Source organism: Trifolium pratense, linkage group LG6 (assembly GCF_020283565.1).
Source record: "Trifolium pratense cultivar HEN17-A07 linkage group LG6, ARS_RC_1.1, whole genome shotgun sequence".
Classification (NCBI taxonomy): Eukaryota; Viridiplantae; Streptophyta; class Magnoliopsida; order Fabales; family Fabaceae; genus Trifolium; species Trifolium pratense.
Genome location: NC_060064.1, coordinates 466869 through 492029, shown reverse-complemented (window position 1 = coordinate 492029; position 25161 = coordinate 466869). Strand labels below are relative to the sequence as shown.

General features: G+C 33.0%; 5 protein-coding genes across 8 annotated transcripts; 2 read left to right on the top strand and 3 right to left on the bottom strand.

Annotated features, from left to right (window-relative positions):
* Window positions 1-3715: 3715 nt before the first annotated feature.
* LOC123889556 (pre-mRNA-splicing factor SLU7-A-like) lies at window positions 3716-8809 on the bottom strand. The gene is made up of 10 exons (XM_045938942.1): window positions 8628-8809; window positions 8211-8374; window positions 7059-7171; window positions 5898-6311; window positions 5641-5776; window positions 5231-5530; window positions 4877-5093; window positions 4618-4721; window positions 4178-4246; window positions 3716-4088 (listed from the first exon to the last, which is right to left on the bottom strand). The coding sequence occupies exons 1-10, from the start codon at window positions 8641-8643 to the stop codon at window positions 4011-4013; spliced, it is 1611 nt and encodes a 536-aa protein (XP_045794898.1). The 5' UTR covers window positions 8644-8809; the 3' UTR covers window positions 3716-4010.
* A 1789-nt stretch (window positions 8810-10598) lies between these two features.
* On the top strand, window positions 10599-12008 carry LOC123889555 (uncharacterized protein At4g00950-like). The gene is made up of 2 exons (XM_045938941.1): window positions 10599-11436; window positions 11611-12008. Exons 1-2 carry the CDS (start codon window positions 10843-10845, stop codon window positions 11701-11703), a joined length of 687 nt encoding a protein of 228 aa, XP_045794897.1. The 5' UTR covers window positions 10599-10842; the 3' UTR covers window positions 11704-12008.
* A 1137-nt stretch (window positions 12009-13145) lies between these two features.
* LOC123889554 lies at window positions 13146-15008 on the bottom strand. The gene is made up of 3 exons (XM_045938940.1): window positions 14829-15008; window positions 13947-14029; window positions 13146-13506 (listed from the first exon to the last, which is right to left on the bottom strand). Exons 1-3 carry the CDS (start codon window positions 14905-14907, stop codon window positions 13477-13479), a joined length of 192 nt encoding a protein of 63 aa, XP_045794896.1. The 5' UTR covers window positions 14908-15008; the 3' UTR covers window positions 13146-13476.
* A 471-nt stretch (window positions 15009-15479) lies between these two features.
* Window positions 15480-19107, bottom strand: LOC123889553. 3 transcript variants are annotated; one of them, XM_045938937.1, is made up of 3 exons: window positions 18793-19107; window positions 16560-17371; window positions 15480-16166 (listed from the first exon to the last, which is right to left on the bottom strand). In XM_045938937.1, exons 2-3 carry the CDS (start codon window positions 17324-17326, stop codon window positions 15683-15685), a joined length of 1251 nt encoding a protein of 416 aa, XP_045794893.1. In that variant the 5' UTR covers window positions 17327-17371; window positions 18793-19107; the 3' UTR covers window positions 15480-15682. The 3 variants fall into 3 exon arrangements, with proteins under 3 accessions (XP_045794893.1, XP_045794894.1, XP_045794895.1); XM_045938938.1 differs by having other exon boundaries at window positions 16560-17387; window positions 18793-19039; XM_045938939.1 differs by having other exon boundaries at window positions 16560-17352; window positions 18793-19039.
* A 2118-nt stretch (window positions 19108-21225) lies between these two features.
* LOC123889552 (cell division cycle-associated 7-like protein) lies at window positions 21226-24551 on the top strand. 2 transcript variants are annotated; one of them, XM_045938934.1, is made up of 8 exons: window positions 21226-21354; window positions 21438-21627; window positions 21730-21952; window positions 22521-22591; window positions 22680-22757; window positions 23107-23194; window positions 23370-23425; window positions 24217-24551. In XM_045938934.1, exons 1-8 carry the CDS (start codon window positions 21277-21279, stop codon window positions 24291-24293), a joined length of 861 nt encoding a protein of 286 aa, XP_045794890.1. In that variant the 5' UTR covers window positions 21226-21276; the 3' UTR covers window positions 24294-24551. The 2 variants fall into 2 exon arrangements, with proteins under 2 accessions (XP_045794890.1, XP_045794892.1); XM_045938936.1 differs by lacking the exon at window positions 24217-24551 and adding an exon at window positions 23550-23795.
* Window positions 24552-25161: the final 610 nt, after the last annotated feature.

The following is a 25161-nucleotide window of genomic DNA, read 5'->3' as shown; positions in this document are numbered from 1 at the left end:
ATACTTTTTAAACGTAAGGGACCAAATTGAAACCTAAAATAAACGTAAGGGACCAAATGTGTAGTTAAGCCTTTTATTTAATATAATACGCTTTAATAATGACAACAAACAATAACACAAAAATAAAATTTGATCGTTATTAGTATCGAATAACTCAAATAAATAAATTAAACATAAATAATAGGGCCCAAAATAATAATAGTAATAATAAACCTTGTAGAATAAAAGAAAAGAGTCCTGCAAAATACTAGTGTTCACTTGTACTCCGTCCCATATAGTATATTATAAGAAAAGAAAATTACTTTTTTTTGCCTAAATTATAAGAAAAAACACCAAAAATTTATCATTTTCAATATTTAATATTATTTATTGTCATAAAATTTAATGTAAATTGGATTTAATTTATTCTCTCGCTTCTTTTTTCATAACCAATAACCCAAAAAAAATCTTTTACATTTTTCCATAAAACTTAGTTTAAAAAAAAACACAAAAAGTCATACTTCAAATTATTTATCGTATTTATTTAATAAGTGTATTTTTAATTAGTGTAATTTTTTTATTGCTTATAATATGGGTCGGAGCGATTAAGGCAACAAAAATAAACAAAAACACAGTTTTTAAATAGAAAATATTCTTTTTTAAAATTTCAAAACATTGAATACACAACTTTTAAGATTATATTATCATTTTTGTTTCTTTTAATCATTGTCCCGAATACTATTTAGAATTTCCCAAGAAAAAAAAATGATAAACCACAAAGTACATAACAATAGTACTTGAAAATCGATACTTTTTTATATTGTTCGCAGGTGAATTAGACTAGGGAATGGATTCTCTCCCATTAATTTTCTCTCCCATGAAATCCTCACCATGCACTTTTTTTTTTCAACAAGTTGGTCAATCAATAAAAAGCAATTGAGGGCAAAAATTAACAGATAAGAGGATCCAGTGAAAATTTTACCGGAGACAACCCCTACCCATTAGACTAACTGAAGTTAGTATAATTTTATTTTTTTTATAATAATATAAAATAATTTAGACCCCCCGGACCTTAGGCCGCGGACTGTCGAATATAAAAAACAAAAAAGATATTCATAAAAAAATAAAATTATATCATATTTAATTATGAATATAATTTAATTGCACCGTCGGTGTAAAGTTATTTTGCACATTCGTCCAATAATATACCGACACATCATGTATGGTAATTAAAAACACATGATGTGACATATTCATTAAATAAAGTGGCAACGCGTCATTGAATATATGTGTAAAAAAACTTTTACATCAACTATACACAACAATTACACTCTTTAATTATGGTTATTATTCTTAAATTTCCCTTTAATTAGCCTTATATATGAAATTCAATAAGGGACGAGGGACCTGACCTTAAGGCTATGTTTGGATTGATGGAATGTGATGGAGTGGAATGGAATGAAGTGGTAAGTAATTAGATTCCATTGTTTGGATTTGTAAAAAATGAATGGAGTGGAATGGAACACAATGGAACTCATTCCATCTCATTCCATCCAATTCTTCAAGTTTTCATTCCCCCCAATTTGGGGTGTATGGAATGGAATGGATCTTCACAATTAAAATATTACTATTTTATCCCTATTTATATTATGTTTTCTATTCCTAGTAAATTTGTTCCTTCACTTTTTTTTTTCCTCTGCTCAGTGTATCTCTTTTCTTATGCATCTTCTTTTTTCTTGCCTGTGTACGTGATAGTTTTCGTTATATTTTCATTCGTGTTTCTGGCTGGATCCGTGTATTTTCCAAGGTTTCAAATAGATATATAAAAGGTTTGTTTCTTATATTGTAGTTTCCTTGTCTGTAGTGCGTGTTTGTTAGCCTTTGTATATGGACCCCTAATGCAAATGTAGGACTAGTAATCAAAAGAAATGTTTCTTTGTAACATCTATTATTACCATTAATAGAATTTGTGTTTCAATTGGAGTATTTTTTTTTTGTCACAGTTCTTGCTAGTACAATGCTTTTCCCACTCACATATTTAAATTTTTATTTTATTTTTGAAGGAGATAGTTTCTAGTAACAATAGATATACAGATATATTTAAATAATAATATTTTTAAATGAGGGTATAGTTGGTATAAAAAAATTATAACTTGTTTCATTCCGTCTAATTTCCAAACAATGGAATGGAAACATTATTCCACTCCGTCATAGAATATCCAAACAGTGGAATGACATTTTTGTTCCATTCCATTCCGTTCCACTCCATTCCATTATATTTCATTCCGCTCCATTCCATTTCATACCATCAATCCAAACATAGCCTAAGAAAGAAATTCAAGAGATGTTTGGACTGAGGTTGATAAAGCACGTGAAGAGCTTTTTAAACCCTTTTTTTTTTACAGAAATAATAAGAATGCAAGTGAGATACTGTTAAATTGTGCGTCCTAAGAATGAAAGTGAGATACTATTCTTTCTATTTTTCATCTTTATTACTATAATAATTTTAAAATATATAATAAATAATTTAATTCATCTTGTACCAAAAAAAAAAAAATTTAATTCATCAACTATCATACTATTATTTTGGTACAATGAATCAACTATCATACTATGGTATTAATATTGTCAAAAAAAATTTATGACGCAATATTGTCAAAATTTTAGTAATGACAAGAAAGAGTAACAAATGAAAAGAATCTTGATTTCCCTACATTTTGTATAAAAAATTAAAAATAAATAAATTTTAAACTATTTAAAAGATGAATAAACGATAATGAGTTTAATTGTTGTGCACCGTCGGTATAAAGATTTTTTACACATACATCCAATGATGCGTTGCCACATCATTTGATGATTGGGACACATCATGTGTTTTTAATTACCATATATGATGTGTCGGTATATTATTGGACGCATATAAATTAAATTCAACTATAATTAGGATTGGGAATAGGTCAGACGGCCTACAGGCGCCTTCAGCCTGTGTAAGCCTGGCCTAGCCTGTTAATGGCCTAGCTTGTTTATTGAAACTGTCAGGCTTAGGCTTTGAAAAAAATCTGTTTACATAAACAGGCCAGACTCATGCTTCTAAAAAAGCCTACAAAACCTAATAGGCCGATATGTTTATATTTAATTATTATTATGGACAAAACTTACATGCATTTTTATACATGCATTTCTTATTTTTCCTCTCACAAAGAGGTAGTTTTTTTTATTAAAAAATAATTTTCTTTTATTTTTTCAAAATGAAAAAACACAATTAACCACCTCTTTGTGAGAGGAAAAGTAAGAAATGCATGTATGAAAATGCATGTAAGTTTTGTCCTATTATTATTTATATTTTTTTTCCCAAAGAAAAAATATATTATTTTTTAATTATTGTGCTAATCATTTTATTAGTTTTTTTCTTAATGTTGAAGAAATTATAAAAATTTAAATGTAAAATAGGCTTTTAAGGTCTGTTTAGCCTATTTAAAAAGACTATAGAGACTTTTATGTAACACATGCTTTTAAATAGGCTACAAGGCCAGACCAGACTTTAAAAAGGCTCAGGTCAGGCCAAAACAAATAACATTTGATAGGCCGTAAATCAGGCTCAAGCCTGAAGAAAAATCATAAGTCAAGCTCAGGCCTATCAAGGCCGGCCTGTTCCCAACCCTAACTATAATATATATTTTCTTACAAAAAAAACACGTTAACTCTTTTACCACAGACAGTCATCAAACTAACGATATAACTCCGGAATGATAAATTTATACATACATGACGTGATACCGGAAGTTGATACACAAGGAAGAAAAAACAAGAATAGACTCTATTCAATAGAGGCTATTGAACCATTAAATGGCCTAGTGTTCCAAATGCTAAAATAACTAACTAGCCACAAAGCAGCGGTTCAAAATATCAAGAATTCCAACCTGCTCCCCTTTCTCAATATCATCCATTTTGCCCAATCCTTCTGGCAGTAAAAAAAACAAGATTTGTGGCTTTGTAATGGAATGAATGAAGGCATTTTTTCCATCCAAAGCTTAGTTCATGAATTTACTCATCGGGTCATCATGATGAACTTTCTTCATCCTGTATGCCTCCATGTCTTCTTGAGTAACCTGTTTGCATTAAATCGATTTAAAAATCTGCAACAAGAGTGTATGTATACAAATAAAATTCTCGACCAGCAAAAAAAAGAAAATTATACCTCATCATTCCATCTAACATTATATTTCCGCTTCCTCTCATCTTTCTCTTCTCTCTTTCTTTGATCCTCCTGCAAAATACCAGCACAATGCACAAACACGTGAATATCTGAATAATTCACCTCAAAAAGATTCAAATATCCACAATAAATTATTTTACCTTATGCTAAAATAGAAAATCCATCGTCTATTGCTAAACCATAACATTATTTTTTAAAAAAAAAAAGACAGTCATAATTTCAACAAATTACATGCAATATTTAGTTTGAATCAATTGGTGTCTCGAACTTGGTAATTAAGGTCGACAAAGTTATTGGCATAAACCAATAATTAATTCCACACGAGATAGAATAAGAAAAAACAATAGAACTAATAAATATCGAGGGATGTTGAAGCGTAAAATTTTGTGTGTCCGCGTGTATGGCTGATATATTTATATTACCTTTTTGAGTGCGTCAGCAAGCAATTTATCATCCAGAACTAGGTCGTCTGGTACATCAGTTCCCCATGTAGCAGGCCTTTTGTCTTCTGCTGGTGTCGGATCCTCTGTACGGATTCAAGAAAACAGTTAAAGATCAACAACGAAGAATCAAGATGCAAAATATGAACAAGCAATAATCAAACATAGAAGAAGAAACTAATAACAACAGAGAAGAGAAGGAGATAGAGGCACATCAAGAATATGGTATCAGCATACAAACCTGCAGCAGCCTCCTTGCGTGCAATATTAGCTCTCATGAGATCACTTGCAGCCTCAGCAGCCTCAATACCAGCAGCACCAGTGCAATAGCTATTACGTATTGTCTGTTTGCAGCACTTAAAACCCCATTGGTGATCCTTCCACCATGAGCCCCAAACAGTTGTGTGGTTGTTAATGTAAACATCTTCGTCATACTTGCTTCTGGGGATTGCAGCTTCCTATTAGAAACAACAGAAAATAACAATTACTATCATCCTAACAACAAAAAGCATAATGCTGAGTTGAACAAAAATCTTCCCAAGCATAACGCAACTTAAAATTTTACGACAGTAAAGATGTACAATGCAAGTCTTACCTGTCCCTTAATAATTCTACCAGCACGATCATACTCAACTTGCCTCTCACTCTGACCCAGCAGAAGTTCTCTTGGAAGCTTGTCCTCGTCAGCTGCATTGCCATACTTCTCAATAATAGTTTCCTTCGTCTGAGACTTCAATTTCTCCTTCATGACCTTGAAATTCTTATAGAGCAATTCAGCTTGGGAAGGAGCTGCTTGCATATGAACATCTTGTCCCTTGTCAAATGCTTCCCAAGCATGGATGTTTAACTCCTTGAATTCCAAAGCTTGACCACTATTTCTATATTGGTTATCACCCTACACAGAACATAATTTTTTTTAAACTCAAATACAAGATTAACATGCAAAAGCAATAAAAACTAAAAACATTAAGTTTCCTAAAAAAATTGATCTTCGAGACAAGTTACCAAGTAAAACTTTTCATTTGGATCTGCCTCTGGGAGAGGATCTTCACGCATGGACCTGGTCTTGGGATCATAATGTGAAGAATTGACTTCAAGATTGAGAAGATATTTTGCAGTATCCTCTCGAATACGTAGGTTCCTGAAGGTTAAGATATTTCAGTTACAATCCATGTGTGAAAAATAATAGAAGTGTTAGTTGTAAATATGGGACCAATCAACTTAGCCTTGCATTTTTACAATGAGAACAACATAAACATTACCTCACAGTTCCTGTACTCCCACCACCTGTTGTTCGCACACGCTTCTCAACCTTTGCAAAGTCCATTTGTTTGCTTTCATCAACCTTTGCCTCATCTACCCTTAAATCATCTTCATCATCATCTTCAGCCTCATCAATTGCAGCACCCTCATCATTTTGGTCGCCCTTCTCCAATTTCTCCAGCTGTTTTTCCTTCAAGAACTTCTTACGAGCGTCATCTCTGGCTTCGTACCTCTCAATAACTCGAGCGTACGTTGACGAATCATACCCATTCCATCTGTCCCGTTTGCCATCATAGTCAAGCTCAAAAGTTTCTACCTTTTCATCAGCAGCAATGTGCTTGTTTGTATGTTTTGCTCCTACTTTCCGTGGTCTTTCCATGCATGCCTTGGAAACATGTGTCATAGCTCCGCAACTAAAAAAAAGTAAAGATGAATATTAAGCTACTAACCTAAACTTAGAAGAGAGAATGACAATCTAAATATATGTACAGACAAGCAAGGTTTTCAAACATGATAGTTTAGGTAGACACATGAAACCCCAACAAACTTGAATTGTCAACATGCAAGAGTTCACATGTTTTGAAAATAATACAAAATAAATATCTTAGTATTAGTAATGAACATAATGAAGTAAATACAATTAAACCTGATTCCAACTGTAAAAAAGTAAAGGGAATGAAGTAGAAACTGATTCAATAATTGACCCAAGACAGCTGTTATGATGCCTTTTGCCTCACAACAATACCATAAAGTTTAATAACAAAACAGAACAAAATAAGATCCATATATCAGATTAAGTAATTAACTCTTACAAACCTAATATGCAGTGCAAAGTAGATGCAATTAACCTCAAATATCCAACTAAATCCGCCAAAAAGTCATTTTGACACAAAAACCATGCATCAATCAAAGCTTGTAAACTAACTAGAAGAATTTAGCTAAAAGATTCTGTGTGGGTTCATTTGTACTAGTTTGACAGTGTTCATAAACTCATAAGAGAATTTGACAGCTATTGAGACAATACACACACAGTCCAAGACAGATGCCATATACTTAATTTCATTTTCTTATTAAGTTGATAGACAAGAAGCATCCATAACATTAGAAGGCACAGCACACAAACACACACGCCTTTTGAAATAGTGAAAGAGATCACTTACTTCTCACAGGCACCTTTCCTGTACTTGTTGGCCTGAAATATTTTGGCACCTCTATCGTACCATGATTTTGTGTAATTGGGATCAGACTTCCATTTCCTTTGATGTTTCAAACTCTACAATTGGAAGGAAGAAAACAGAAGAATATGTTAGTTTTTATATATCAAATACTAGTTGCGAACCAGTAGGCACACAAAAAGATAATCGTTGGAAAATATATATATTTAATATGATTTACAATTTGTTGTGTTAACTTTAAGCAACAGCTATATTTAACAGTAAATAACAGTATCGCATTAGGCATACCTCAATGACATTTAACCGTATATTATATTTTTGAACAAAAATTTGTTCATCTAGGTCATTATTCTTAAGAAAGTGAAAATACTTCAACTAATCATTATAAAATCCAGAGATTGCATATCATTCTAATTAGAATAGAATTAAATAACATTATTATTCAAGTAGCTACAAAAGTTGGTCAAAATTGTCCTTTCTCCTCAACACTTGAAAAGGGGGTTCAAGAGGAATATAGGTTTTGCTACTTGACTTAAAGATTGTGCTTTATAAAATTATAATACCAATTCTTTTGATTTGAAAGGACAAAAATATATTAATAAGCATTAGTCATAGCATAAATGCTACGAATGTGCAGAAAATCTTAGAGCAAAATAGCATTCAATTCGTGTAACATAGACCAACATAATATACATCTATATACATGAAAATTCAACCCATCAAACCCCTTTATGATAAATTGGGACAATATCACTTGCTACTGTATACCTATACTTAATAAACACAATAATTCATTCCACTCAACACACTACACCAAGAGATTATAACGGATTCATCTTACAACACTAAGACATAATAAATGTTTTGCACTCCATTGATCTTTATACCAATTCTACGTAATTAATTAAGAATTTGTCGCTGTAGTACAACTAAGCTCATCTTCAGTTTTAAAATTATGTATGTTTATCAATTATGAGATGCTTCTCTCATCGATTTCTACACTAAATTATTTCTCCTTCATATTTTGAACATAAGTACAACAAATTTTCATCTAGAATCTTTCTAACCTTCCTCACAAAATTCTATAAGATTCTCAAAAACTAATTAAGAAAAATAAGAGGGAGGGGAAAAACTTACGGGTCTCTCAGCGTTAAGATACCAAGGTGCGGAGGACATATACTGAGGAATATGGGGATTGATTTCCTTGCCATCTTCATCAAGCTCAGCAGGTGCAAGCCCGGCCTTACGGGCTTCCTCGAGTTCGATCTGTTTCCTATGATCTTCCCTGGATTTGAATGCAACTGCAATTCACACCAATCAAATTTAATAAACCGTCTAACTAAAACAAATTTCAAAGTACACGATCATGTTAAAATTGAAATTACAAAGAATTTTCAATCAATGAACCCTAACCCTATTTTTTTTGGGTACAAAATAAAATTGAAACAGATTGAGCGTTCGCTACCATGTTGATCGATTCGCAGATGAACGAATTAACGGAAACCTAAGAGAATAAGAAACCCTAAAATTGAATTGGGGGAAAAAGAGATATACCTGAAGCCGTGGCCATGTTTTGGAGAAAACGCAGAACAACGAACGATAACTATGAATTTTAAGAAAGAAGAATGAATGAATGAAACAGATTCAGTGTATTCGGATTAGATCGCTTCGCAGTTTATTATACCTTTTGGCTTTTGCAATCTTATATATAAAAAAAAAAAGACGGTTATTCTTTTTTCTTATCTTAAACGACTGCGTTTCGCTTTCTATTTCCACGAGTTGAAGCCTGAGCCCACTCAGACCAAATTAGATTGGGCTTTTTCTATAAGCCCGTATAAATTGATAATTTCTCTTTAGGCACCATGTGATTCTTTGTTACCCCCTAAAATTCAATTTTACCTTAAAAATTTCAGTTTGTAGAAACCGAAGTTTTTTATAATTCAAATTCAGGAAAATTTTGGTAAACAGAAAACGATTTTATTTTTTCAAGGCAAAAGAAATTCGGTAAACATAAACCGAAGTTCTTATCGAAGAGAAAAAACGAAATCCAAGGCGTGAAAAAGAAACACGGGAGCCTGAAGAGAAATTATCGTATAAATTAGTCAAGTATAGATAGAAAATACTCATAGCCCTTATTTCCTATCCAGAACCCTCTCATAATTTTATGGTGTTCTTTTTATAATTTTTCCCCTCATTTTTGCCTATTATTATTATTAATGTATCATTCATAAAAAAGTTCACCTTCGTAATTTTTATTTTTTTACTCCTAAGTTAATATTTTTTTTATTTTGTATTTATCCTAATATAGTAAATACACCAATATATTTAACAATGTTAATGTGGTTAAAATATTTTTTTTCTTACAAAAATATAAAAGTAGCGCAGCAAACGCTCAGAGTTATTAGTTGGCCACGAAATTTTGGAAATGAAATTCTTTTAAGGGGGTGAGTGTAACATTCCAAAATTTATTAGGGTGATATGGTAATCTTTGCTCCAAGTTTTTAGGTCAAATGAAGAAGTTATTGTCCTCTAGTAACTTGTGTTGAAAACTTATCACCATATAAAAATAACTTGTAAGAATAATGATTAACAAGGAAATCAACTTAGAATCAACGTTAAGCATGTTTCAAGGGATAAATAGTTTGGGTACTTACGTAAATTAGATGAAGCTGATATGTGATATTTGTTGACATCTCATATATGTATTAGCAATTATTGAAGGAGATCTATATAATGGTGTTCGGTAGCAAACAGGAATGAATTAACGATACGTCACTTTCACTTGTCAATCCAAATGAATTTGGCATCCAAAGCTTATAATGGCAATGGCATGGCAAGATATAATCACCTTATGTTTCGGTACAAATTGTAGTCTTAAGAAATAAAACAACATTTTTATGCAGCGTTGACAATGTAGCTCAAATTTTGATATTCATACAATGAGAGTAAAGGTATACAGTAGTATAAGTTTTTTTTTTTTTTTTTTTGTTGTCTAAAATAACATATATGTATATACCTTTACACCCACTTACTTATAGTATGCCGACAAAATAGTCTTGCTTTGCAGAATTTTTGTCCTCGTGTAAAATGGAGTGATAGCAGTGGTCTAAGTGAGTGGCTACTTTTTGTTACTTTTCAAATGATGAAAATGTCATCGGTCTGTCAATTTTTGACACAAGACAAATATGCTAAGGGTGGCATGATCATGATGATCTCTAGAGTGGGCTTAAATACAATTAAAAAATTGCATTACACATAATTTCTTTACTTATATTTTTAAGGCAAACCAACAAATGATAGTGTATTATTTGCTCAGCATGTTACAGGTTCAAATAACAATGTAGTATGTGGTATGCATGTAACATTTTGTGAGCTTAAGCTTTACTAATTTCTCTTGTTGCGGTAACTATAATTACTTTTGTAAGTGTTCTATGAACGAGCAAAATTTGTAGCTTAAAGTGACGGGTAATCTTCCACTATAATTTTATTTTTACTTGTAAAAAAGGTAAGGGTAGTATCGGTAATATAATACTGCACACTAAGACAAAACGGAAAGTAACACACAATACATATTTGGTCTTCTCACCTAATAATGTCCTCACATACTTTCCCCTTCTGCAAACAAATTCATTTCAGTACTCTACTCACTCACCAAATGATCATTTTTTCCCGTTTTATATAAATCATTTCCCCTTCATTATTATTTTCCTGAGTCCTGACCACATCACATCCCAACCCTCAAAACAAAGACAGTTTGAGAGTAAGTGTGATGGTTTCTGAAGCAAAGGCATCAGAGCAAGAGAGCAGCATACCAAGGCTCCCTTTGTTCTCTGTCTCACCATTGCAAAAGCAAATGGAGTCCCCAGAGAGACCTGGAACGGTGACTCCACCACTGCAAACCTCAGGTTCAGTACCCTTTCGCTGGGAACAAGAACCCGGAAAGCCGAGGCTTTGCAATGCTCTTGTCCCCTTCATCAATCCCACTGAAAAATGTTTAGAGCTTCCTCCGAGGTTGCTAGTGCCATCTCCAACTCTTTTGCAGCAGGGTCCTTATGTATCCAGCAACAGATTCCGGTCACCGTCTTTTAAAATTGACGAAGACAACAGTTGCTATGGTTCTTTTAGTAGTGATAGAGGGTTACTTGGTAGTACTATGGATGTCTTTATCAAAAGAGACAGTGCTTGGTTCGGTTCTTGGAGGAAAAATGTCAAAAGAGATCAGATCAGTGGGGGTAGTCATGTTTTTCCATCTTCTTCTACTGGAACCATTGGCATTGCAGAACCTACTGTCACTCACAACAAGATGATGAAACGTTCTGGGAGCTCTTCCAGCCTCTCTCATCAGGGCAAGTCTCGTGTCTGGGTAAGCTTTAACTCTTTTTTCATGCATGTTTCTTCGGCGTGTCGCAAAAGTCGTGTGTCCTGTGTCTTGTGGAACTGTATTAATTTGATTAATTTGTTCGTATTTGCGTGAAATATATGTTGTTATCATTATTACAATGCAGATGCAAATGATCTTCTAATTTTTGATTTGCAGACAACCATCCGTCAAGGGATGAAGCAGGTGGTTCCACTTAAATGGAGGAGCAAAAGGCTGAAGAAGAAAGATGGGAATGGCCTTAGGCTTTGAGATTTTGCCGGTAAAGAATCATGTGTCTGCAAAACTATCCAGGGCATCATCTGTACTATATTATCTTTATGTATGTGATGATAACTATGACATGTTCATTATAGTGGAAGACACAACACAACTAGCTTTTCCTGCTGCTACGCTATTGTAAAAGTGTGTGTGGGGTTAGTTCATGCTGAAGTCTCTGTTTTCTAGTGAGATGGTGATAAGTTGTACATGGTTTTTTTACCAACTAGTAGAATTTAGTAATAGGTGTATCTCAATTAGTAATGTGACAATTACTACTACTCTCTTCCCTTGCATAATTGCAATCATGTCTCTTTTATCATTTCCTTCTCCTTTTTTCCATTCCATTTGCTTCCTAATTCTCTCTAGTGCTTGTCTTTATTAGAGCCAAATAACAAGTGAAGTTTCAACCACTTTTATGACTTTTTCGCCTGATGTCCAGTGAAAATGATATTTATGGACAGAAATTTTTCCAAGTTGTAACTCCATTGAATTGGCTACAGTTCACGTATGCTTCTACTAGTAGCATACCAATAAAATTGAGGGCAAAATTACATTTGGATTTATTTATTGATTTAAATCTATATTCTGTTTTCAATATGTCAAGTTGCAATTTTCATACAATAATCTTATGAATTTATGAAATGCCTAGATGTTTTCTCCTTTTCTTTTCCATTCAACATATCTTTAGTTTTCATTTTCATAAAAATATCGCTTACGGTGACGACAATAGCGCATAAGTTTGAAAAATAAATTAGCATAAACTGTTGATTAAGGATAATAATAAATTATATATCATAGACAAACTGACAGTATATTATAAGATCTCATAAAGTATAGAAAATGTAATTTCAACACTAATTATCATATAACAACAATTATATGAAACTTATATACAAATTAATAATAAATTTTTTAACATTGGATATTGTCTCTAACAGATTTAATTTTTTTTTCCAAATGCATCTAACCAATTAAAGTATAAATTTACTTATAAATCTTTTATTATTAAAAAAAAAAAGTTTGAGACGGTCAAGATAATTACACATGGATGGAAGGTAAGCGAGCAACAAGTTTGAGATGGTTAAAATAAACTTAAACTTTAAACTAGTTTTTTAATTCAAACAACAAAATGTGAAATTGAATTAGCTATCTTTTCATACATTAAATATAAAAATATACTCATTCACGCAATAATTACATATATAAACCATTTGCACCACTTATGTACTTTCATTTTTTCAGTCCTACAATGTTTTATTTCAGTAGTGAATAGAGAGACAGGAAATTGTTTACCCAATTTTGATTTTGAATGTAGGGTTAATAAAGTTATTTTTTGTGTCACTCTCTCCTAACACCTAACATGAATGTGAAAATGAGAGGAAAAGGAGATTATCTAAATCCTAGTGAAAGCATGATATCATGACAAGCTAAAATAACATCAAGAAGTATTTGTGCCAATTCATTTATAAACATTACTCATGTATTCCAGTCAGCTAAACAAAACTCCTTCATATTGTCACTAGAGGAACAATTCATAAAGTGCATTTGCTAGTAAAGGCAAAATCAATCAGGCAGCAGAATAAGCTGACATTCAACCAAACACTTAACCTAAATATGAAATGAAGTCTCTGGAACTGATAGATTGTGTTACAAATGGATGTTCAATCAAATGTTTTGTAACTAGGTACTTTATTACTCACATAACGAAAAAAAGTTCAAGCAGAGAAGTTGGCAATTATCCCCTTGTATCTCAAGTAAATCAGCTTACTTTTGACCTGTCATACCGTTAACCACCTGCAATGACACAGGGTACCAATATAAGAAAACCATAAAAGTAAATGGTACTAGCGAGCGCATCTAAAACAACATCAAGAGAGCTATTCCTGCAACTAATGGCTGGTTTACATCTATTGTAGTTGCGGGCACTTAAAAACACTGGGCGCTTTGTCTCAAGTTATACTGGTGAAAAAAAAACTGAATGTAGGGGATGGTTTTTGCTGAAACTCTACTTCTTCCACAACAAACTTCCACTAAAGGCTCTTATTACAAGTGATTCAGAAAAAACAGAAGATAGCAAATTGGAACCCTTTGGATTTGAGGACATAGCAATACAAACTAGAAATTAGTATAGATAATGTTACTCCGTCATGATGAGATAAATATTAAAAATTTATACAAATTATTCGGTTTCAAAACAATACTGCAAAAAAGTTAAAGCCAAAAGAAACACTCACGTCGCTCAAAGCAGGTTGAGGAGGTGGCTTTGTTGTTTGATATGAGTCCAGAATAGGCCTCACAACAGCCGGTAGAAAAAGGCCTGCAGAAAATTTCACAACAGTAAGTTAATAGCATGTTAATAGAAAACAACGACATCCAACAAGAAACAGGTTCAACCGTATGCCAAATCTAATTTGAAGCAGAAACGTGACACAATATAAACCGGTTATATAGAACACGAATCAATTTAAGACCACCAAAGGTAACATCTTATTGGGATTTATGCCCTTCCCAGCACCCAGTCAGGGATCTAAGAGAATCAAACAGATAGCTGTAACTTAGCACTATTTTAGACAAGATAATCAATAAACAACTTGAAATTGGTTGCATTTATAATGTAATCTATCTGACCAAATAAAAGGCATAGGTGATTAGGCATAGGTGGTGATTAGACAAGATAATCAACTTCCAAACAAACATAGTTTTTCATGATTTTGATGTAAATGATAACCGACAACATGATCTCATGTGGCCAATTCAATCGAGTATGGAGTTTAAGACCCACATTTGCAATTCATGAAATATAGCAGAAACACATTTTGTTAATAAAATTTTGTATATCACATCCAAATGATTTGCTCGGTGACACTCATACAGCTAACAATGAAGATGTTGAGAGTGGTGCGTATCAGACAAAAACCAAAATTACAGATTTGTATAATTTTCTGTACATCAAATTGCAGCGTTCGATTCAATGAATGAATCACAATAATCAATTGAATGGATTTGAAGCTAAATCAATCAACGATAAACCCTAATTATAGCAGTAATAGAGTATTTTTTTTATATGAAATTATTCACAAAAGAAAGGTTAGTTAAGATTGGGTTTAGAGAGATACCAAAGCCAGCGATGAGGCATGAAGCAGCGACGACAGGTTCTTGAACAACGAACATCTTGAGCTTCTCCATCACAGCCATTTTTCGATTTCGATTTCGAATTCCTCTCTCACTTCCAACTCCTTCTCTTCAATCAACCACGTATCTTCTCCTTTCTTCTTTCTGTGTGTGTGATTCCAATTTTTTTTTTTTTTTTTTAATTTCTTCCTTCTCCCTAAGCTATTTGGGCCAATACAGACTTAAGCTGGCCCATCCAGCCCACTAAATGCTAGTACATGTTAGGTGATTGCTATTCTCACCTTGCATTGCTCCTAATCCCTTATTCTCACTCCGGTAGTGTAAATACTCCGGGTTCGCTTGTTTATTCTTTTAAAAGTATTTATTATGCACACACCAAATACTCTAAAGTACAAGTACAACTGTTGATTGTGTTTAGACCTAGTCACATTTGATTATCAACCTGAACAAACACCTTATAATTTATAAATATATCTATCCTTCATGATCATAAATATTTGTTATCTAATTATAATGTTTTGAAATTCATAGAAGCACACGTGATTCTTAATCATTGATTCAAATTTGTTGATTCCATCCATCATCAACATGACTTTGTTATTTTAAATCAACAACATACTATACAAAAACAAGAATGGATGTCGAAAATATAACACTAATTCACCCATTGGATACTGTCCTAGCTAGGCTTTTTAAGAGAAATATCTGTTTGTAATCATCAGAAAAAGATTAACATACATACAAAATTACAAAGCTTATGTACCAACTAATCTACAAAAATACAGACAGATCTGATAAAATATGACAAACAAGACAATGATTCAAATATGTTACAGAACTACGAACGAGGCGACATCCAACCCACAGTCCAACCTAATAGCAAGCCTGCCCCAACAAGACTTAATCCTAACGCAATCGCAACAGCATATGTTGTAATATCGCAGTTTGACTTGCCTTCTCTATCACGTCTGCTGTTGGAATATGTCTGCTTTCTCTTCCGTGATTTCCTATGTTCATACGACATCCACGGAAGAGACACCGGAAAGAGAGTAGAGGTTGACTGATCATTATTGGTAATCTGATTGAAGAGAGTTTCCAACTGCAGCAGTTTAATCAACTGCTTATACGCAAAAAGTTGTGAAGCCTGTTTAAAAATGAGTGCAATAATGTGCTCTTTCTCTGCATAAGCTTGTTTTGCTGCTTCTTCTGCTTCCCTTGCGCGTGTTTGAGAGTGACATAATGCCTCCATTAGTTGAGTTTTGCTGGTGTTTCCCTCAGAACTTTGTTCACTCTGCTTGACATCCTCGTGTATAGGGGTATGACTGCAATGAAGTTGTAGGTCCAAGTAAATATTAAGCAAATAAAAAGCATAAGAGCAAGATCAACAAGTTCTACTAAGAACCATTTGGTATTGACTTATTTGAGTTTATTAGCTGACATAAGCACGTGTAACACTATACATGAGACTATGAGAACTTATGAAAATAGCTTATGACACGTCCATAAGCTCTCCGGGATAGCTTAGAAAAACATCTTATAACTTATTTGAAAACATTTTAACTCTATTTTTTTTTATAGAAATAGCTTATACATAAGCAATTATATGATAAGCGCTTAATTAAGTTGTTTATTCAATCAAGGCATTAAACAATACACACCTCAAACTACAATCCCTAAGGCATTGATGTGACTATTTGATATCAACAGGAAAATACCTTGAAAATTTGGCAGAAGCAAAATACAAGAGTCCTTCATTGGCAGAAGGACCCTGCTTCGAATTGGAAAACCTTCCGGATTTGCCTTCCAAGTTATAAGATGCTGTCTTTATTTTGTCATCATTAGTAATAACCCTAGAACAAGGGTATCCAGTAAGATGTTTCTTCTTAGGAGGCGGGAGATCACAATTCTCAATATGGTTGAGTGATTTGTGAGAAACAAAAGAAGCTAACTCATCTATGTCTGTTGTCCGCCACCACGGCTCGGCTTTATCACTTTCAATCCAAGAATAATCTGGTTCCATGGAAAAATCATTTGTTTGCTTGGAGGACACCGAACAGGCAATAGAATCAATCTCCATTATCTCATGCTTTGACATCACATCCATTAATTCAGGAAATGCTAGAGAATTCTTACAAGAAAATTTACTTTCATCACTAGCTATCAGAGTTTCCACCTCCTCCTCCAATGCACTTAACTTCTCATTTGTTAAACCTTTTTTATATCCATGATTAGGTTGCAAATGCAACCACCACCGAGGGTCAGATGATGGATGAGAAAATGATGACTTGATGTTAAAATGGGTGGCATTAATGGCAGCACCATCTGATGCATCTGCTGTATTGACAGGTCCAGGATCAACCAGTTGTGATGCTGCACATGAAGATTGGCGACAAGCCAACTTGGGAGCTCTTTTTGCATCTTCCTGCACAAAGCATCGATTAGCAGTTCTCTGCCACAAAGTCCTCGCTTCTGCTGCCGCCATCACTTATCTATTTTCTTTCATAACCTCTGAGCAAAACAAAAATACCTGTAGTTTAAAGCATCTGAATCCATTACAACGGATTTATGTCACAAGTAAAAACAATGATATCACAAATAAGATAGCCTGTGATTAGCTTACCCCCAATAAAAAATAATAAAAACTAACATTGATATATGTATGATTGGCACTACTATAATAAATTGTAAAAGATAATAGCATTAGTGTAATGCAAATAAAAGAAAGCTATATCAGAGAAAATTATAAATCTGAAGCATTTGGACATGATACAGCTTGAGATAGAAATTTCCAATATCATATAGTAGTCTTTAACATGTATAAGTGCATTTCCATCTTCCACCTACTTTACCATACACAACCTAAAGCAATTAAGCAAATAAAGAGTACACCGTGATGCTGTTATGAAACTTCATCCTCACTAAAACTCGCTGATTCTTCTTTCTATAGTACAAAATAATCTTAATCTATGTGTATGTTTGGTTTCAATTCTGGAGCATCCAGAATTGATTCTGGACGTGTAGAATTGATTCTGACTTGTTTGGTTTCTCAAAAGTAGAATTGATTCTGCCTCCAGAATTGATTCTACTTGAAGCTAGAAATCGTAGCTTCTGATTCTAGAATTGATTTTTACACTCAAATTTTTTGTTCAACTCACTTTTTCATGAGTATATCCAAACATAAACCACTTCAGCTTAAAATCAATTTTGGCCAGAATCAATTTTACAGAATCAATTTTGCCAAAATCAATTCTCTCCGCCGCAGAACCAAACACACGCTATATAGTTAGGCATCTAATTCTAGGGTCAATAGGGTCTTGTTAACATGTGCTTTCAGAAAGAGACATGCACATTACTGCATTAGTCAAAAATAACATGTTTTAAACTCTTCATTAAATAGTTTCGATGTTGATTCTTTTAATCTACTGTCAAACTCAGAGTGCATGCCATAACAAAACCATAACATTAAGAGTAAACCACCATAATAATCCCTGACTTTGCAAGACACTTAAAGATATCCCTGTCTTTATGAATATTTTAAAAAGGTTCATGACTCTATTAAAATTATCAAGTAGGTCCCTATATTAACCACTTAATATCAATTAAGTCCCTATATTTTACAGCTTACTATTAATTTGGTCTTCAAGTTTATCCACTTATTATCAATTTAGTCCCTAATAATATATTCTTTGAAGGACTAATATGAGCAAAATTTAACAAAGTCATGGACCTTTTTGAAATATTCGCAAAGTTAGAGACAAATTTTAGAGTGTTACAACTTCGGGGACCGATTTGGTGGTTTGCACATAACATTTATGATACCACTATCATTAACATATGTTTCAACGAAATCAAACTTACGATGCATGATTAAACAAAAGCCAGAAAAGGAAACTAAAAATTGGTACCAAATTATGAACTACCAATAAAATTGAGTGAATGAAAACTCACCAAAAGAAAAATTTGCAGATAGTAGAGAGGGTTGGATCAATTTGAATGGATAGAAAAGAAGGACGAGAAATTGAGATTCAGAGAGAGATCCAAGAGAATTAGAGAATGAAGAGGGTGTTGATGACACACGTGAAACAAAAACATGTCTTTTGCCTCTGTTTTTATTTTTCTTGTTTTTTCGTTTTCGTTGTTATCATTTATTCACTCTTTTTTTGGGCTCGATTCATTACGGAAAACTGAACTCAAGTTAATGTTACGACGTCGTTTCTTTGGTTATCTTTTTTGTCTGGTTTAAGCCGTCTTTGTCAAATGGTTGGTCTGTACTTAGCAACGATGGGTCCACAATAAAAATCCAATCTAGGGAGATTTGGAAGAAGTCTCTATGTAATGACACGTGTCAATGTGGCAGAAAATCAACGGTGGATTATACTTATCCTTCTTGTCATTTTAAAAGATAAGAACTACTTGCTACTGCTCTATCTTACAAAGAAGGGACACCTTTTCTTTTTAAATTGCTTTTTATAATGAACATAGGAAATAGAAATGCCCCTTACTCTCAAAGCCACACTAACCACCATGTTGACCTTGATTCTAAGATTATGAGTGAGTGAGTACCTTTATTTATTACTATTAGAAGATACTAGTGTTAAAAATAGTAAAAATATTTAATATTTATGTAGTTTTTTTTTATTAAATATTTATGTAGTTAAAATCTTAAAAAAAATAAATATATATATATATATATATATATATATATATATATATATATATATATATATATATATATATATAACTTGCTTCTTTAATTCAAAGTTTACTCGATAAAAATCTTTAATTCAAAGTTAGATTGATAAAATCCAATATTTATAATCGACGAGTCTAACCAGTTGGCTTCCATCTTTGCAAGGATAACAATATCAGCATTCTCTTTGTGGAGAGTATGCTTCAAAACAAAATACCAACCATTCTTCACATAGTTTCTAATAATCTCCAACATATTAGCATAATGTTGATATTGTTGACAGTGATATATTAACAAAATGAAGTAGTATTTTTGCACTTCAACAGAATGAATCCAATGAACAATCTAGGACCTGGATTAGATCCTGAATGGGTTCTTAACTAACAGGTTTACGAAAGGTTTGGATTGTAAATGTAAATTGTGCGCTCACGAACTTGACTCTATAAGCTAATGTACAAATAAAAGGAAAAATGTACTTGAATTATAAGTTGAGTTCATACATCGTTCGAGATTCTACAACCTGTGCTAAGAAGTGTATCCTATTGATGTTTTTGTGTGTGTAAGCGTGCGGATGTATTTCTGTTTTAGGCAGTGTATTTTTCTCGCTCGGAAATGAACTCCCTAAAAAAGTCTAAGACTTCTCTATTTATAGAGCTTTGAGAGCCTTGAGAAATATCTTGACATCTGCTCCGTGGTGGCCGGGTCCTTCGATCTCCACGATCCCCACTTGCCCACGACGTGGCCGCGTTCACGAAACCGTTCCCGCTTAGACTTGATTTGAATTTGAATCTTGAATTATGGAGGAAAATATCTTCTTTTGGCGCTTTGACTGATCATCTTCGAACTTTGACTTGATGCATAACTTTTACACAGGCCATATCTCTCGAAACTTTTATCCTGTTCGATGATTGCCTTAATTCGAAGCCCTCAGTAGCTTTTCGAATCCCTCATACGAATTTTCGGATAACAGACTACATGAAAGAAATCAGAGTAACAAATTAACTTTTTAAGTCTTGCTTCTCAACACAACTTGATGCCAATTAAAATAATTGAAATCTCTACATGTAGCACGCTTGACCAACCAATGTTCCCATAGATACCAAAGGGGATGTTTCCTTCCCTAAATCTTGATTCCCTAAATTAGTCAGAGTGTTGCCCGCATTCTAGTCTCCACTTTGCCATCGAGTTCCTCGGACAACTCTAGAAGTAGGGAGATAATCCTTTCCAAACGCTTGAAGAGTTATTTGCAATTGAGTAAATACGGTAGCAACGAGAGAAGCTTTCATCAGCTGATCAATATCTGCAAAAATATATTTATTTCGAGAAGTCCATATATATTCCACCTAACAAAAGGACCAACAACTCAAAATTAAATATCGAATAAAAATAAATAGCTTTTATCTGGTTTAAGATGAATGAAGTATTATTTTTTACCATCATTTTGCTTTATTTTTAAATTTACCATCATATTTTTGGTTAAACAAAAGCCGATTCCAACAAAATCACACCCAAGTGATCAAACAATACTTTTTTTTTAAAAGTCATAATGAAAACTAAATTACTTAATGAGTTGATGATGACGTGGCATCCTGTAAAAAATTACTTAATGAGTTGATGATGACGTGGCATCCTATAAAACCTCTCCATTATATCAAACACCTTTAAAAACCAGAATATAGCCGTTACTCATTCATTCTACTATTTCGTTCTGCTGTCTGAAAGAAAGCAGAGAAAAGCATGAAATGGCGAAGATGAAAATGAGAGAATCATCAAAATCCGATTACGAAGCTCTCAGAGTCGCTCGCATCTTAGAGAACAAGGTAACCAATTCATTCTTCATTATGATTAATGGATGATTAATATTCATTTTATGATGTTTATGTTGATGAATGAATGAATGAAGGCTAGGTTAGAATCATTGGGTATTTTGAATAAAGTTTCCAAGCTTCGAGAAGCATCTACTCCAACAAAAAAACTACGTACAAATGTGAAAACGGTTTACGGTCTCACTCCCCTGCGCCGATCTCAGCGAATCAAGGATGTTGCCGCCAGCACAGCTACCTTTGATGACCTCTCGTCGCGACCATCTCACGGTTTGAAATGATTTAGATGTGCAAATGTCTTCTATTTTTGCATTTGATGCATTGTGTTTTAGCATGAACTCTGATGGTTTATTGAATTTTGTTTTGTGACAGAGAAGTTAACTACAGAGGAAGGGGAAGAAGAGAAGGAGAGACGCATTGTAACTAGAAATAAATGGGAAGAAGAGAAGAGGCCTGCAAATGCACCTCTTATTGAACTTAATCCAAAAGATGTAGAGCATTTTCTTTCAGCAGAGAGTTCTGGCAGGCGCTGCGATAGCAAGGGTAGAGGCAGTGTTTATAATCCACTTTTGGGGATATGCTGCCATTTTTGCAGGTCCAGTCCATATTATAAGTCTCTTGCCCTCTTACTTATTTGTTCTAAACTATGAGATTTGTTTAACAACACAGCTTTCTTTCGTCACAAAGTTTGATTTTGGTGGTAGAGGTTCATACACAGTTTGTCATAGATGCACACATATGTCATTGTTGTTAAATAGCAGCTATAGAATAGTGTAATTTGAACATATCGCCATTGTTCCACAATACACTTTTTGGTACAAATTATTGCAAAATGGAAGCTATAGCATTGTGTTAGATATTGGCCTTAATTAGGATAGCAATAATATGCAATTGACAACATTGTAATCCATATATGGGTGGATTAGAAGGAATGCTTGTAATAGACTCTCTGTGATTGTTTCATTTCCCAAGAATTGAATACATTTTTTACAAAGTGATCAATCTAAGAAGCAATGAAATTGACTTTTTTAAAAAACAAATTAGTTATAGATAATGTGTTGAAAGAATATAGGATAGTTTATAATTGTGTGTGTACCATTGTGCGTGCTTGTGTTATATGTGGATAAGTAATGAAGAAATTGCAATTCAAAACATAAATGCAGGCAAAAGAAATTGTGTGGGGAAGAAGATTGCAAAAGATGTGGGAATTGTGACGTGGATGAACCTTGTCTAGGCAAGATTTGAGTGATGCCTTATTTTGCAGTCTTTGCACAGGTTTTTTTTTTTTATGTTCTAACAGATTCACTGTGTATTCTTAACAGGAAAGACTGATTGTTCAGTGTGTCACTCGAGCAACGGTGTCTTTTGTCGAGCCTGTCTTAAGGTTCGGTATGGTGAAGGTAAGTAAGAAGAACAAGTATTCGTGCTTAAATAACTCATCTAAACCGTGTATACAAATTAAAATTGCATTTAGAGCCTAGATATCATATTTATTTGATGTTATTACTTATATTTTAAGTCCAATAACCTACATAGTGAGATCAAATCTGTCATAAAAAACAGGTTATTTTTCATTATTTTCAAAGTAGGACAGTAATATCATCATATACCCGAAAATTTGTTTCTTCAGGAAATTATAAATTGTGCTTTAATAACAGTTGTGAATTCTAATCCCACCCATATATGGATTACTTGCTGAAAATGACTCAAATTGATAGTTTGTAACTGTTCACTATGTTTCTGATGTAGAAATTGAGGAGGTGAGAGAGAACAAGGAATGGATGTGTCCACATTGCATAGAAGATAAAGGAATAAACCCTTACTGGATATGTAACAGGTATAACTATTAAAGTTCAGCATCTACTTAATCTATTTTTTGGTTTATATACTATATATATATATATATATATATATATATATATATATATATATATATATATATATATATATGCAGGCATAAATGTGTTTATAATATGTTAAACAGAATGTGTTTTACCGTAATTTATTAACAGCTCAATATGCCTGAGGAAACGAAAGATGTCACCAACAGGGATTGCAATACACAAAGGTTAGTCTTTATGTAGTCACAACTTATACATGTTCATAAGTTGTGTTGATCTTAATTGTAACTTAGCAATTGTATTAAACTTAGGAGGTGTCATATTTATTGATGAGCAAAAATTTATAATTAGGAGCGACCAGAAGATGAAAAGAGCATGCGTTGAACACCTCACGTGCAGGCTAAACGCCTCACACAAGCTCATCTAACGCTTGAGAGTGTGCGAGGACTTCTTTTTTATCACCTGAACGCCTCACGTTTGAGGCAGTGTAGTGTCTTCAAACTTCACATGGTCTTCTTATCTTCAAATTGTGTTGACTTTCTTCCGTGTAACATCTAAAATGACACCAATAACAACACTCATTGTAGAGTTTTCTGGTTAGAAAAATTTAAATTCTTACCATTACATTTTAAGCACACTTGTGACTATTTATAATTGTATACAAAGTTTATCTAAAAACCTCTAGATTGAGATAAAATTCCTAAGAAAAAGACTCTTGTCACAACCCCAAACTTAGACCGTTGTTATTCCTCAAGTAACAACTTACCATGTATAAAAATCATAAAGTCAAGTAAACAAAACTCTTCAATTAGAGTCAACTTGCCATTTTAAAGTTCTCTTTTTCACTACAATCTTCAAATTAAGATGTCATTTCCATTCTCAAAAAATTCAATCAGAACACATGCAGAAAGTTCTCAACAATAATCATCCGTACTCGACTCTCTCTATGCTAATATAATATCTGTTTTGAGTCATGTACAATTTTCTTACTTGTTTTCTTTGATTGACTGAAATGAAGCTCGGGAAATGGGATATGAATCAGTAGCACATCTGCTAATGGAAGAACTTAAACGTGGAAGCAGGCACAAAAGATAAGAACATCTTGCAATCTCTAGTTATATTTTTTAATTTGGAACATCTTGTAATCTATAGTTATATTTTTTAATTTGGAAGAATTTGCTAATTAATATTGAAGCTCAATGTGGGACTTCTTCAGGCACTGATTTGCCTTCATTTTTATATATTTGTCTGGTCCATTAATTTTCTTTGATGAACGATTTTCATTGATTTATATGTAATCAATGTTGGCAACAATAAATCACCGTAACTTGTATTTACTTATCTATATTTCAAGTCTTATTTCCAACAAGTGATGAAATAAAGTAGCAACTAGCAAACATAGCACGGTCTGAACTGAAGTATCATTCGGTCTGAACAAACATATATACAAACCAACACATGAACTTAATTATTATTTGACATTATGCATATCAGACCTTAAGCATAGTAAACGAGTTAGACTCTCCATTTCTCCTCTCCATTTTCCCTCTCCATTACTATAATTTTGAAGTGTTTATGATATATATTAAATTATTGAGCCCACTAAAAGTCAAGATCCTCTCTATTTCCAATTATTTCTATTTCTTCTATTATCATAAAGTTTTGAAAATATAAATGCAAAAGTGTGACACTAAATGAGGTGAAATTACTTTTATGCACCCGAAATATTTAAAAACTTTAATAATGGAAGAAATAGAAATAATAAAAAATGAAGAAGATCCTAACTCGCCGCCTACTAAATATCACATCATTGCATTTATATTTTCAAAATTTTAGTAATGGCAAAAATGGAGAAAGCAAAAAATGGAAAGATAATTTTCAAAACTTTAGTAATGGCAAAAATGGAAAAAAAAAATCCTAAAACTACGCTACTATCTATAATTCAATATCATGACAATTCCTT